The sequence below is a fragment of the Colossoma macropomum genome, unplaced genomic scaffold (assembly GCF_904425465.1).
Source record: "Colossoma macropomum unplaced genomic scaffold, Colossoma_macropomum, whole genome shotgun sequence".
Taxonomy (NCBI): Eukaryota; Metazoa; Chordata; class Actinopteri; order Characiformes; family Serrasalmidae; genus Colossoma; species Colossoma macropomum.
The window spans coordinates 32,387,081-32,402,831 of NW_023494796.1; the positions used below are offsets into that span (position 1 = coordinate 32,387,081).

At 42.0% G+C, this 15,751-nt stretch overlaps 2 protein-coding genes across 3 annotated transcripts in view; both read right to left on the bottom strand.

Moving 5' to 3' along the window:
* Window positions 1-15,751, bottom strand: part of adgrb3 (adhesion G protein-coupled receptor B3) — a 994,217-nt gene that overhangs the window by 265,329 nt on the left and 713,137 nt on the right. The gene's annotated exons all lie outside the window — the stretch shown is intronic.
* LOC118816777 (echinoderm microtubule-associated protein-like 6) overlaps window positions 1-15,751 on the bottom strand; it is a 126,848-nt gene that overhangs the window by 87,871 nt on the left and 23,226 nt on the right. For both annotated transcript variants that reach the window (XM_036583370.1, XM_036583369.1), the window contains exons 2-5: window positions 8,128-8,290; window positions 1,462-1,560; window positions 1,291-1,359; window positions 63-248 (exon numbers count right to left, since the gene is read on the bottom strand). In XM_036583370.1, the coding sequence (XP_036439263.1) occupies window positions 63-248; window positions 1,291-1,359; window positions 1,462-1,560; window positions 8,128-8,290 (517 nt within the window). The remainder of the gene's footprint in view (window positions 1-62; window positions 249-1,290; window positions 1,360-1,461; window positions 1,561-8,127; window positions 8,291-15,751) is intronic.

The following is a 15,751-nucleotide window of genomic DNA, read 5'->3' on the forward strand; positions in this document are numbered from 1 at the left end:
AAAACACTTACATCATCCTTCAAAAATGGTCTTTTATTCTACTGGGGATGTACTGTACTCACCCCATGTGCTCCTTGCACTGTGCGTATGAGGTTCAGGCCCTTCCAAACATAGATGTCCCCATTCAGAGCACCTGAGTAGGTGATGTCGTCTTTAGCTGCTGCTACACACAGGATGGTCTGAAGGTCTCCTGTCTTGCCAAAGATGCCTCTCTTCGGCGTCAGGGCATTGCCGCACATCGCCCAGAACTGCAAGGAAGACTTAGATGGTGAAAAAGCATAGTAACTTTTTGCGAATGAAACAGTAAACAAAGTCACAAATCAACAAAAATAATTATGTTTGATTTAAAGCAGCACTGTATAATATAATTCCCGCTGATGCTTCAGCCATCCGTGGTCAGGAGACCAAGAGAGCACAGTTGGCCTCGCTCTGTCTGGGTGGGTAGGATGGACTTCTGTCTCCCCATCATCCAGCGCCATGCTAGCCAGCGCAGGCATCTGTTAGCTGACATATATGTAGTGTGACGGCTGGCTTACCCCAAATGGGGGTCGAACTGGCACTTCCCTTGTTCAGATACCAGATCCCATTTTGGGTTTTTCTTGTGCTGAAAGATACTCAAGAAACCAATACTTGAGGCTTGAGAGAGGAACAGATACCAAAATTACTGGCTTCGTCAGAGACATGCATGTGGCAATGTGGACTCAAGATTGAGCAGACAGCAACGTGTGAGCATCCTTAAGTAGGGTGTCCACAGAACTGGCATTTAGTGTTCTCCTCCAAGCGCGTTCAGTTGTCTAATGATGCTGCATTAGCAGAGGTTTGAAAAGTGGTTTGATGTGATTGGGGGAATCCTACTAGCAGGTGGATACATCTAAATTGGGGAGAAAATTTTGAAAAAACTGAAAGACATAGCATTACTGAGTATGGAAAAAAAGAACACACTAAAATATGATGAGCATGTGCCACTGCAAGTCGCCCGGTAAGGCCTGAAAATAATTATATAAAAGTCAGAGGTATCATGACGAGTTGGTGTTTAGGTGCCAAATGTTCTACATTATACTGATGAAGATATAATAACAGTAGCAGATAATTCACTCACATTCTCGGAAAATGCATCTCTCACCAAGTTTAGACCGAGTTCTCTTTGAATTCTCTTTCAACGCACTCGCAAAAGTCAGATTCATCCACTTGTGTGGGTCCAAAGTACAACCCACGTTATAAAATGTCCCGCATGTTGTGTGCAGTCATCCTGTGGAATGAGATGCAAGACTCTGACTTTTGTTATCTCACCTTTATATGCTTGACCCCACAGCTGACAAGACGGTTCTGCTGAAATGGATCCCATGTGATGTCAAATATCTAGAACAGGGATAAATACACCTTTATTAAAGACAAAACAGGCCTTGTTCCAAAACTTGATTTAACACCTCAGACAAAAACAGGGCATGACTAAGTCCTCACTCTATCAGAATGGCCCGTTGCAGTTGCGATGACCTTGCCTCTCTTCCAGTCCCAAACACATACTGTATTTTTAGCATCCAGGCCGACGGACACCAACCGCTAGAGAAAGGAAAAGAGAGAACAACAATAAGCATTCATTCAACTGTTAATGAGCACAGATGAGGAGAAGGAGAGTGATGCATTTAAAAAGACAAAATTCTTGCTTTTTCATAATCGTATAATTTACAATTCATGTTTAATTAATGCAAGAGACTCTCGGAAAGAGGTTTAAAAGAGGTAAAACCATCTAAGCACGGGCCTTATTGTCGGGAACTCCAATTCTTGGCAACAATGCCACAGCTTCCAACTGAATCTCAGAAATGATTAAAAGCTACAGAGAAATGGTGGCTCCTAACAACCACCTGGAAGACCTGCTAGACCCCAAAACTGCCCCCATCAGATAAACAGCACTTAAAGCTTTCATCTTTGAGAGAGAGGAGAAAATCAAGCTGCTTCAGATCTGAAAACATCCACAGGTGTTTCTGTCCATCCTTCCACTGTGAGAAGACGACTCAGCGCTGTGGGTCTGAAAGGATGTGTAGCTGTCAAGAAGAACCTCACTGAGAAAAGGAGACGGACACATCAAACAAAGAAGCTGAACGATGGACTGACCACCCCAGAGTCCAGACCTCAACATCACTGAATGCGTATGATTACTTCAGAAAATGATCAACCAGCTTCTAAGACTGAACTTTGGAGGTGATAGTAGATTTAGTAGCTGAGGCTTCTGGGTAGATTAATGTTAAATATATGTTTTTTACCGTCTTTTTATTGTACATTCATCTCCACTTCATCCTTACTTACATGTAATTACATAATTAAATACACAAAAATATCTAATCTTTACAAAGGTAAATGTGGTACGGACTGAAAGTTTAGACAGTACATGCATTTACATGCAGTTAATAATTCGATAACTGCAGAAAATCAGTCACTAATTCGATCAACATTTTTACAAGCTCTTGAGTAATCAGATAACGTGAAACTCCAGGTCTACATGAGTCAGACAGTAATCAGATTCCTGCTTTACAACCAGCCAATAAACTCACAGAAGACGTGACGTAAACGTAACTTAAAACTCAAACTTCATGCTGCGGCTTTTTTTAAAGCATCGCGCCACTTTACCTGAAAATATGAGATGAAGAATATTTAAATCCTTCATTTCGTGAAGCATGTATTTGGTTTCAGCGCTGCTCCAGAAGACGCTGCTCGCTTATTTCCGGTACCACCGTCTGTTTTTGCACATGCACAGACTGAGAAATCCAAAAGAAATCAGAGTAAGAGTTCACATGCACTGAGAAATCTGATTACTGAGCTAAAATCCAGCCTCTTTATCAGATTTCTTAATCAGATTTCTAAATCAGTGTGCTGTTTATATGACCACTTGAATAATCAAATAACCACAGAAATCTGATTATGATCGGATTATTGAGTGCATGTAAACACACTCAGTGTTGGCAGAAAATAAGTGCAGTCATATGTAACCCAGGGCAAATTCATTGCTGTAACACATCCTCTACAGAGAAGACACTTCTGGACATTTTAATAAAAAAGTACTGTTTATTTGCTGAACTAAACATATTGGAGGAAAAAAATGTGGCCTGTGCAAAAGTCATGTTTATATTTTATGTGTTTCCATTATGTTAAAATCAGCCGAAGTCACATTTAAGAGTGTTCTCCGTAGAAGATGTGTTACTAACTAATCTGACCAAAAGGTGTTTAAACTGCATTCAAGAAGTAAATAGTTCACGCAAATACAGAGACAGAAATAACTGCCGTCACTGCAGCATATGGCTCATTATTGTTCCAGACAGTCCAACATGTTGTCAGCATATTGCCGTGACTGAACACGTTTCTAATCGCAAACACACTGACAAACAAGTGGCAAAGGCAGTAGCTAATGCTTCAAATGGGGCTGTCACACCTCGACTTCATTAAAGCTGGTATCTGTATTCACTGTGCAGGTGGCCTTATTCCGTATGCGGCGTATCCAAGGCCACAGACAGCGCCAGACACAGACCTCAGCTCTGTCGCACAAGCCAGAGATGCTGATCCCAGCCACGCTCGAGAGAAAATCTATTTTAGAGGGAACACATGGCATCGGGAAAAGGCCACAGCCACTTTATTCCTGGCTCTTTGTCCGCCTGAATCTCTTTATAATCCACACTGGGCCACATTCAGTTCAGTTTTACCCACATAGAGAACCTTTACAGAAATCCACATCCAGATCACTGTCAGGAAAACTGAAGTCCGCCTCCTTGTTTCTACACTCACTGACCACTTCATCAGCTCCGCTGACCATATAGTTTCACTTTGTAGTTCTACAGTTACAGACTGTAGTCCATCTGTTTCTCTGCATACTTTCCTACCCTGTTCTTCAGTGGTCAGGACCCCCATGGACGCCCACAGAGCAGGTACTATTTGGGTGGTGGATCATTCTCAGCACTGCAGTAACATGTGGTGGCGAGTTATTGTGTGTTGTGCTGGCGCAAGTGGATCAGACACAGCAGTGCTGCTGGAGTTTTTAAACACTGTGTCCACTCACTGTCCACTCTATTAGACACTCCTACCTTGTCAGTCCACCTGGTAGATGTAAAGTCAGAGACGATAGCTCATCTGCTGCCGCACAGTTTGTGTTGGTCATCCTCTAGTCCTTCATCAGTGGTCACAGGACGCTGAGGTGTTTAAAAACTCCAGCAGCACTGCTGTGTCTGATCCACTCAGACCAGCGCAACACACACTAACACACCACCACATCAGTGTGTGGAGAACCATTCCACCGTGCAAAGAACCATTTAAGCATGCAAAGGGTTGCTTGAGTGTTCATGGTTCTATACAGAACCACTTTGTTTACTAAAGAACCCTTGAAGAAGCATCTTTTTAAAAGTTTACTTTCTTTTCCAATTTATCAGAAAAATATATATGTATGGTGATATTAGTTTTTGCCGTATCGCCCACCTCTAAGCATTACCTTTATATTTTAATTGATCTTTTCTAGTACATCAAACTTAGCAAATAAACAGAAACTGTGCACTAAAAATCACATATTTCATTTTCCCTGTTAATTAACGTGTTAACTTATTTCCACTCCAAGAAAATAGCACATTTGAATGGGGGGTCTTCAAACTTTTGCACGCTAAAGTCGATGATACTAGACCTGGTCTTGGGCTTAAATTAGCAGTTTTTTTTCTCTGCAGTACTAGAACTGGTCTTACATATCCACATTTAAATAAACCAGAAAAACAGCATGTTTAATATGAAGCTTGGATATTGACTGATTTCCGACACTCAAATATTCATGCATTTCTCTTTCTAATGCTCTGCCCCCCTCAGCATCTCATTATTCTATTACACTGTCTCTCTCTCTCTTTCTCTCTGCAGGCATGTTGATGTATTAATGCTGGCTCTCCTCACCCAGCCAATTACTTAGTGACCACTGAGAGCAATGCCTCACCCAGAGCGGCACAATGACATGATTTCACTTTTCTTAAACCCTTTAATAGAGACTGTGTGTTACAGTGTGTGTGAGAGACAAATAATACTGTGTTAAAGTCTGCAGTTGTGCACTAAGATGAGATCTCAGTGCTGTAATGTGCTCTAACAGGTTTGCCGTTCTGACTGACAGAGGCCTCCCTGGAGAGGATGATCTTTCCCCTCCCTCAGAGTCTTAGACTAACGTTACACAGTAGCCTTTTCAGCTGAACAATGCAAAGGCCAGTGTAAAAGCCTGGTCATCAACTGGGTGTTTTTACCAGAGCCTGACCGATACATTGATATCTGGATCATTCTACTGAACAGGTCTTTGGACTAAAATCATTTAGCTTTGAGTGACCCTAAACCTTCATGTTTGTTATATCAAAACAAATGATTGTTTTGGTAGTGACAAAATGGAGAGTTCAATCATAACTCTACCCTAACTTTACTACATATTTCAGTAGTGACTGTTTCGGTAGTGAGAATTTTAGCTCATTTGAGCTCAAAAAAGCTCTCAGTACAAGACTAGCTAACACAGCTGCTGCACCTTTTAAGGTGGAACAGGAAAGTTCGAACAAGAAGCTGGCTAAAAAGAAGCTGACGAAAGAGAAGCTGACGAAAAAGAAGCTGACGAAAGAGAAGCTGACGAAAAAGAAGCTGACGAAAAAGAAGCTGACGAAAAAGAAGCTGACTTCACCTTCAATGAGAATTGGAATGTATGAAAACGGATGAGGAGGTCGCTCCTGCGGGACAGGTGGGTAACATTAACAAATTTTTGTTGTTTCACAGAATGAATAGGTCAGTAGAGTTTTGTCCTGTTTGGCTTTTCAGTTTGGCTGTTCACACTAACATTATATCATGGTGTTTGTACAACGTTTGCGAAGGGTTTTACGGCCACAAAAATCTAAAAAAAGCCTTGACATGTTGGGACAATGCGTGTCCATGAGTTTGTGAGGTGGAGCTTCTGAAGGAGCCCTGAAGGAAGTGGTGTGTTTTGCTGTTGAGTTCAAATACCAACAGTCGTTCTCCAGAATTGAATAGTGCTTTTTTTAATCAGTGTTTATACATTACAGCAAACTCTTAATTAAAGAAAGCGTGGAACAATCTGTTTTCCATGATATGGGCCCTTCAAACAAACCAAGAATTATTTTGTGTGTTCTTCGCAGACCCTCTCTGCCTTGCAGCAGCTCTGGACACTTAGAATCCTCTCGAGCAGCTTTATGAGGAGCCACCTGCGGTTCTTTTCCAGCTATCTTGAGGAGCACAGGATTTTAAAAATGATTTAAATTAAGATTTTTTTGTTTGTTTTGGAAATAATATATATGTATATTAACCAAATGCACTACTGTAACTGTCTTATAAATACATTTAAGGTGTTAGGCACAGCATAGGCACTCAGATCCAAATCTAAAAAATAATATATAATTTGAAAAAGTTTTGACTGAAAACAATTTTTGAAACATCCAACAAAAAAAAAACGCCCAATCTGGACACTCCCTCCTATTGTACACGTTCACACTGCACACAGGTTCTGGCAGATTTCTATGTAAATGTCTGAGTGTGATGCTCACATATGTTGGCAGATACACAGAACTTTAAAGGCCTTTAAAGCAGTGTTTCTCAACTCTGCCCTGCACATTTTAGTGCTTCCTCTGCTTTAATACACCCACTTTAACTTAAAAATGAGCTGTTAATGAGCTGATTAGTTTGATCAGGTGTGCTGGGAGAAGGGAAAACTCTAAAATATGCAGGGCAGTGGGCCTCTGGGACCAGGGCTGAGAAACACTGCTCAAAAGTATTACGTCATTCACAGTCTCTGTTGATAACAGTGCCTTAAACTGACTAGTTTTTAATTATTCTGGTTTGAAATTATTTACCGATTCATCATTTACCACACCTGATTCAGTTCACTAATACTTCAGGAGCATCTCAGTGGGAGAATCAGGTGGACATGATTAGAGCTTAAGTGAAAGTCTGCAGGACAGCCATCAGGAGCAAAAAGGATATTAAGTCTAATTCTTTTGTTATGTGTCACTCTCAGTTTCATAAGCATAAGCAGTTTTGCGGCGTGAGTCTCATATATTAAGCTGACTTCTTTTTGACCATTTAAACTGTCAAGCCCTGTGGCATGCGCCCGTCCCCCGGGCTCCAAAGACTGCCGCGAGAGCTGGCAGGAAGGCGGGGCCCGAAATTTGAGCCCCCCTCAGAGCAGGGATGGGTGGGGAGAGAAGGAGCACTCTGAGCTTTCTCGCCGGCATCTGGGCTCCGCCTTCCAACCGGCTCTCGCGGCTGTCATCGGGGCCCGGGGGACGGGCGTAGGGCACATACCGCCAACACCCAACTCAAGCCAGGGACCCGGCCTGTGCGGACATCCCCCCAAAGTAAGACCAATCACAGGGCGGGTGGGCAGGAGATCACACCACTTGTTCAGGCAGGCCCTTGGCAGCATACACCGGTAGGGCCACATGAACGCCTCCGGGTGTAGGGGAAGTGAGGCAAACTCCGAGCCCCCTCAGAGTGGGGATGGGTGGGGAGAGAAGGAGCGCTCCGAACTTTCCTCGACGGTGTTCAGGATTCGGGCCCACCTGGAGCTGGTTGTTGCGGCTGTCATCGGGGCCCGGGGGGCAGGCACCCCAGGTGCCATTTGTGCCAGAAACAGCACACCCAAAGTAAAAGCGGCGCTGTTCCCACATATTTAGGGCTACAGTCATAATCTTGGTCTCATTTGAAAGGAAACACTCTGAAATGTCAGAATAACTGTATGAATGACTGACACAGAGTAACAGAGTCTAGAAAGGAGTTTATTTCCTCCTGACTCACAGATCTCTAAACTGATCTCTGACTTTTGCCGTGTTATCAGACCTCATGTATTGGATGATGGTGTCTCTGTGGAGAATCCAAATGTCAGATTTCAAGCTTTCTAACAATATATTCACCATATTGATGCATAAAAATGATGTATAAAATGTGGAAGTGACCAATCGGAAGTGTGCTGTGGTACCAGTAATCTTGATAAGTTTAAACCACAGCTACCATCACTATTCACTGAATACTTTTAACGACTGCCTGAGTTTCCTCATTAGTGACTCTGTCTGCAAGTCAACCCCAAATTGTATGGCAACCTGCTGACGGAGCAAGCAAATAAACACTCACCTCACCAGTGTCCGCGCTGAAGGCCAGACAGGCCACTCCGTGTGAGTGGGCATCTTTAAGGATGGAGACTGTCTGAATGTTGAAAGTGTCCCACACACAGATGTAGGGGTCCTTCCCCACCTGCCCCGTCGCGACCACCGATCTCTCCGGATGCAAGGCAAGGCTGTTAGAGAGAGAAGGAGAGACATTTTTAGACACATAAGTTTCTGAAAAGAACAATAGCTGATGTATAACAGGAAAGCACATTTGTACAGTGCTGTGAAAAAGTATTTGCCCCCTCAATTTCTTTATTTTTCGCTAATTTGTCACATTTTGTCACATCCGACTAATTTTAATATCAGATAAAGACAACACAAGCAAGTAAACACAAAATACAGCTATTAAATAGTTATTCCATTTACTGGTGATAAAGATTTATTGAAAACCTATATCACCCAGGTGAAAAAGTAATTGCCCCCCTAAGCCTAATTACTGGTTGTTCAACTCCTGGCAGTACCAACAAAGATTTGCGATAACTTCTGATGAGTCCTTTTCATCGCTGTGGAGGGATTTTGGCTCACTTTTCTTCGCAGGATTTTTTGATTCGACTACATACGAGGGTTTTCAAGTCTGTTTAAGGTCTTGCCACAGCATCTCAATGAGATTCGAGTCAGGACCTTGACTCTGCCACTCCAAAACCTTCATTTTGTTTCTTTTAAGCTATTCAAAGGTGGACTTGCTTGTGTGCTTCAGATCATTGTCCTGCTGCATAACCCAACTGGGCTTAAGCTTTAGGTCACAAACTGACGGGTGGACATTCTCCCTCAGGATTTTCTGATAGATAGCAGAATTCAAGGTTCCATCGATTATGACAAGTCGTCCAAGTGCAGAGCAGCTGGACGAAGAGTTACCGCTTAAATTGAATGTTTACACAAACATTCACCACTGCTTGCCTAATTCGAACACACCTCACGATTATGGCTGTTTTTTTATGTTGCTCATAGAAATACATGCACAGATGCTGCGTTGGGTTCAGCCAGGCCCATCAATGGCACCGCTATCGCGTCAATGGCACCGGCAGTCAACATCGCTGCTGGACTGTGTTTATTACCATTACAGAGCAAAAACAATCTTGAAAGTGTTCTAAAATGTGGTTTGGAACATTTGTACTTTCATATAAATACTATATATAGAACCATATAGTGTACATAGCATACAAACAGCTGTCAAAATGATCACAGACAAGGAATTACACATGGATTTTTGATGATGAACATCAGTTTGAATAGCTTATGTCTTTGCTATACAGGTTATGAAAGAGACCTTGAAGAATGCTGCCCCCACAAACACCAGAGGAACAATTATGAAAAGATTTTGCCATATTTTATGCAGTTAAAATGTTGCTTGTAAACTTCATACAAACAAATAGATGAATGCACTACAAATGAGTCGGTGGTTTCGTTTAAGGTGGCCTGAAATAGTCCCCAAAGTACCTCAAGTGCTGTCAAACTGAACCAGACGCTTCCCCCTGAATTCATACCAAACCTCAGTGCTGAAAGTCTTTTATAACACACCTCTCTCTGAAAGAGAGGAGAGCAACAGTTCCCATAGCCATCATTTCAGTCATACATCAGCCAGAGCAGCCCAAAGACTTCAGCAGAGCCACTGAAAAGCCTTGCTAGGGTTCCTTGCTTCTTCTTATGAGAAAGAGATCAGGTTGCACCCCTGCCGATTTGAGGCTTCGGTTCGCTGCTCGCCGCCTCATTGCCTCATTGTGCTATAAATACATAATGGCGTTGTTATGGCAGGAGGCTGAGCCAGCGCTGGCAGATGTGGAGACATCAGTGATGTAGGGTGCAGTCAGGCGCTGTTAGACGAGCAATGAGCCGAGGAAAGAGACGAGGGTGGTGACCTTGACCAGACGCCCTCTGAGCTCCACCACAGACTTCAAGAGAGTCAAATCTAATTCCATTTTTAAACACAGATGGATGACAAAGGCAAAACCTGAACGGACAAGGGGAGAAACACAGCGAGTGCACAGGCGTCCAGGCAGGTGCATGATACGATTAAGCAATTAACATCCTACCATGCTCTGTGGCACGTATACAAACGCTAAGCTGGTTATTTGGACCCTGACTGTAGATCTAGAGGACAAGAGGAAAAGATCTGAATGACTCTCGAAGATGGATCATTACTTGGGAACGGATGGCAGGAGCTTCAGTCACAAACATAGCTGAATTGGATGGCGTTTCAACAGGAACAGGGACTAAAGTGGCAACTGCATTTAGATCTATAGGATGGACATGAGTGAACTGGGCTGGAAATTGTGGTTGAATGCACACCAGAACAGAAGAGCAGCTGTAGCTCAGGTTATGAGAACGCAGGACTAAGGCCTGACTTACGGGTTGGTGCTGCAGATTGAATTTAGTAAATGGATAGTTTGAAACTGACTAGCATAAGGCTACATTCACGTTACCGCTCGTGTAGTCACGTGACTCTGCCACGTCCACTCTGCGACATGGAAGCTAAGACTATGTTCACAAAGCAGGTAAAAGTGGCCCAAATCTGATTTTCTCACCAAATCCGATTTTTTTGTTTGGCTGTTCACATTATCTTATAAATGTGATCTGTATGTGACATCAGCCTGAACAGATCAGCTCCTAAACTGACCCGCATGCACAAAAGATCAATGCTTCACGCTGCTTCACGGCTCATCCAGAGGTAAACAATCACGACTATGAATGAACGCCAGAGGATCAGCTTCATCTTCACCAGCGTCACAGCAGCCATCATGAAGCTTCACTGACTGACAGCTGGGCTCATCACCCAGAATGTGTTCAAGCCGTAAAAAGGCCGTGGTCAGTTCTTTGGTTCGTGTCCTCGGATTCTTTAAACTTTCAGACTTTTAACTGTTCTTTGACGCTGCAGCCTCGTTCTCCTGCAGCCGCGTTCGGCATTTCTTTAGAAATCTCTCCAAACACGGAGGGTTTTGGATGAGTCTCTTCTCATTTTTGTACAGAACTATCACCCCAAATATTTATGAGGTCTCAGCAGCGGGAAATTATGATGAATGTCGAGTTGGATTGACGTAAAAGCCGCGTGGATTCCGATCTGGCTGTTGAGACGATTTACATTAAGATACGCAGAGCATATTTACGGTACAGACCTTGTCAGTGAACTATGAGGGCAAAAAAACAAACAAACAAAACCAAAAAACAAAACCAAAATAATCGTTCATTAATTGTAATCGAGGTAAAATATTCAATTAATCGTGATGTTGATTTGAGGTCATATCGCCCAGCACTACACGGGCAGGTAAAAAAGTGGCCCAAATCTGATCTTTTTCTTCATATGTGACACAGATGTGTGTCTGTGTGTCAGTGTGAACAGATAAACACACTGAATCAGACATTTTCAATGCTGAATTGGGACACTTTCATATGTGGTACTGAAATCTGATAAATTTCCGATACGCGGTAATGCTCAGTCTGAACAGCCAGATTGGAATTAAAGTGAACTTCTTTTTAAAAAAGAACACAAAGGCTTGTCTCACATTTGCCAAAAAATATCCAGATGACCCCCAAGACTTTGGGGAAAATATTATGTGGACTGATAAACACATGGGTCCTATTACATCTGGTGTAAAGCTGACACCGCATTCCACCATAGGAACATCATACCAACAGTAAAACATGGTGGTGGTAGTATGATGGTGTGGGGCTGCTTTGCTTCTGCAGGACCTGGACGATTTGTTAAAACTGATGGAACCATGGATTCTGCTCTCTAAGAGAAAATCCTGAAGGAAAATGTCCGCCCATCAGTTCATGGCCTGAAGCTTAAGTGCAGTTGAGATGGTCAATTGTTATGTTTGGGGGGGCAATTATTCTTAAATTTTTTGAATAAATCTTTATCTTCAATAAATGGAATGATCATTTAAAAGCTGCATTTTGTGTTCATTCATGTTGTCTTTATCTGATATTAAGTTAGTTGGATGATCTTAAATATACAAGTGTGACAAATTAGTAAACAAGAAGAAATCAGGGTGAGCGTTAATGAGAACGCTCAGAATGAAATTTATGTTTTTTTTTCATCATTCATAACGTTGCAGCAGCACTAAACCTAAAGTTAGTGCCAGTAAACGCAACAAGTGCAAAGCATCGTAATATTTTCCTCCGTCGTCTGAGGGAGAGCAGTTTGGAGCTCATTATCTTTGTGACGAAGGCTCGTTCGGGCAGTTTGTTGTTTATGATGCACGTGGTTCATTCATGTGACGTTTTCGATAAGGATGTGCATGCGAGTCGTTTCAAGATGCAGGTTCGTTTACATTAACGACAGTTTTGCGTCACTAACTTACACAAATCTAAATGATCAAGTTCCATCAAAACCGGAATTGAGCAAAGAGGCTTAAAATGTAAACACAGCCTAAAGGTCTTAGTAAAAACTTTACACAAACTTAGGTACAGACCTATCCAAAGCTGGACCAACCCAGTCCTGTTCTCTGAACACTGAAATGATCTTCACGCTAGCAGGCATGCTAATTTTGGGAAACCAGGCCCAGTTTCATATTGGGCTCTATTCATACAGTGACAAAGCCAGTGTATCATAAACCACGAGTCTAAACCCAGGATCTAGCATGTCTATGGATTCTGCAGGAATCCAGCTCATTGAATAGTCTGTTGTTTTGCTGCTCGTCTGAATGCTCATTCAGTTCCCACCTGAGTGGTGGGAGCAGGATCAGGTGTTCTTTTTGCATTATCTGCCAGATCAAGCCAGTTGCAGCTACAGCTCCTCATGGAGAGGATGGTGGTGTTACTGTGGAAGCAGAGAGCTTCTCCCTCTGGACCATTAGACATCCGGCTCCTGTGGTCAGATCCCGGGGGGACAGACAACAGAGCAGCACTGCCTAACAACAAGAGTGGGCGAGACGTTCCTCCTGGCGCTCGATAAACAGAAGCCATTTCAGCTGTTAAGCCAAATCCTGCAGATTTTGTTTACAAAGCAAGACGCTTTCACCGGGAGTTGAAATGTCCATGCAAAAGCTTACTAAGTGACCGGATGCCGTGCGCTGTCCAAAGATAAACTAGCATCTGTCAATACTGTGTCAGTACTGAATGTCCTATTTACATAGAAATCACATACATAAAAAAAATGAGTCTGGATTTAGGCCTCATCATAGTACAGAAATATCTTTGCTAGTTCTCCTTATTCTTAGTGTGGCATTTGATTCGATAGACCACTCTATCTTATTAGACAGACCAGTAACAGCACTATAGCTCCTTTCTGGTTTAGGTCCTACCTCACTGATCCGCTATCAGTTTGTGAATGTAAACCGCAAATCATGTTCTTACAAAAAGTAAAGTATGGTGTTCCAGAAGGCTCTGTTTTAGGACCTCTATTATTCACATTATATATGCTACCACATGGTACGATTATCAGTAAACACCACATCGATTCCCACTGCTACACTGATGAAACACAATTACACATATCGACCAAACCAGATGATAAACTTCAACTTAATAAGACTGAACTGTAAAAGACATAAAAAAGACACTGGCGACGCTCGTGGGGGCTCGGATCCGAATTTTTCTGTAAAACTGTTATAAAAAGCGCTATATAAATAAACCTTGACTTGACTTGCCTCTCCGAAAAGGCAATATAGGGCAAAAATATTCTTCACTTTTAATGTAAGTTGAAGTAAAGATCAAGATTTCATTCCAAGTTACTCAGTTGAATCCACTGATCATGAAGTTTTCAATGTAAAGTGCAGCCGCTGAGTTAAAATGAAGGAAAAAAAATAAGCATCAACAAAAAATGGAGATGCTTGACAGTGATGATGTGCATCTGTTAGGGTTTCTTATTTTCTCTACTTCACTGTTTCTCTATGTAGTGAACTGTGATGAAATAAGGGTGCATGACATACTAAATAAAAAATCAAATAATCAATAAAATCAAACTGGAATTAAGTTGTAGTTTTTGATGTGTGTAAACTGGGAGTTTCATCACTTTATCAGGTGCTGAAGGAAAACAGCATCTGCAAGTGCACTGAGATGTGTCACTATGGTGGGATACTCAACAACATTACGTCACCATGACTTTCTGCTAGATTTTGCTGACATTATTTCCAAATAGGTTATTATCTATGGTACTAAAATAGCGTGGAATAGAACAAATACGTTTCTCTGGATGCCCTTTTCTTGCAGGGGGTGTGTTACTGAATCTGCTGTGAAACAGTTAAAATACTTACAGCTACACTAGCAAGTTTACGATCAAAGTTAAAAATTATTAATCATTGTTTTCAATAACATAAACCAGCATGGTGGCAGACGTGTAAATATAATGCTGACTTTACTTGATTTGAATATGTACATTAGTACCACATGAATAAAATATATCACATCAACTCAGTTCTTCCCAAAAATGAATAAACTGAAAGAAAAAAATTGTGCTGATGTTACAAATTTCATTCATGTACATGTTGTGATGCATATCATGTAATGTGAAAAGTATTGTGATATTTTTGTGCACCCTGCTGATAATATAATCTGTATCATATTAGCAAATAATTAAAAAGGTGGCATTTTCACTGGTGATCTCAGACTTTTGGCTTCTTATTGAAAGTCAGGCTGTCAGTGAATTCACCTAAAATCCTGATATTAGGTCACCTAAAATCCTGATATTATCGCTCTGCTTTTTGGCCTTCATATTCCAACAAAGGGTTAAAACAGTGAAATGATTCACACATCAGATCACTCATCAGACTCTGCCTCACCATCCAGAGTGATTTCACCCACCTGTGACCATCCATCAGCCAGAAATCCAGCTCCAAAATCACCCACAACTCACTCACTACTGTTATATTACATCTCTGCTTTTAGCCTTCATATTACAAACAAAGGGCTTTCAGTTTACCTTGATTCCACTATAAACAGTGGAACTCTGGCTCGGACAATAAGACAGAAGAACAGAGTATCTTTGGCAAATCACACCATTCAAAAGGTAAAATCTCATCATAACCCAAACAGGGAAAACCCAAAGAGACCCTCTGCCAGGCAGCAACCCAGCCAGCGCACAGGTTGGTTTCCCTGACAACCGGCTGACCAGGCGGGGTGCTGGCATTAAGAGCTGGAACGGAGCCGAAGATAGGTCAAACTTCAATGGGCTGACCCAATAAAGGTCACAGCGCTTTATTTAACACCATGCCTCAGAATAACGCTCATCACTATTCAGCATGCAAACATCAACACACGGCTGCAGATTCTTAAAGAGAAAGTCTAGTGAAGAATCAAACCGGCAAGTTTTCCTTTACGCTAAATGAAGCGGATTAGCCGAGATGTGTTTGGTGTCCGAGGTTTGCTGCTATAGTTGTGCACCGCAGTTAGGATGCTAACATAATAACCCAACCCCCTTAAAATCCCAGGCTTATTACACAGGCTTATTATTCAGTAACTACAGGGCTTTGATGCAAACAGACCAAGCTATTCTTAGGTTATAGCAGTGTGTAATGAAACTGTGGGCCTGTCGGTGGGCCCTGGCCTTTTAAGGGGTCAAGTTGTTATGCATTATGCTTATGTGCTTGCTGATCTGCATCTATAAAAAAAGGACAAAAATGGAGGCTCCAGCATTTACAATACTAATTGTCAAA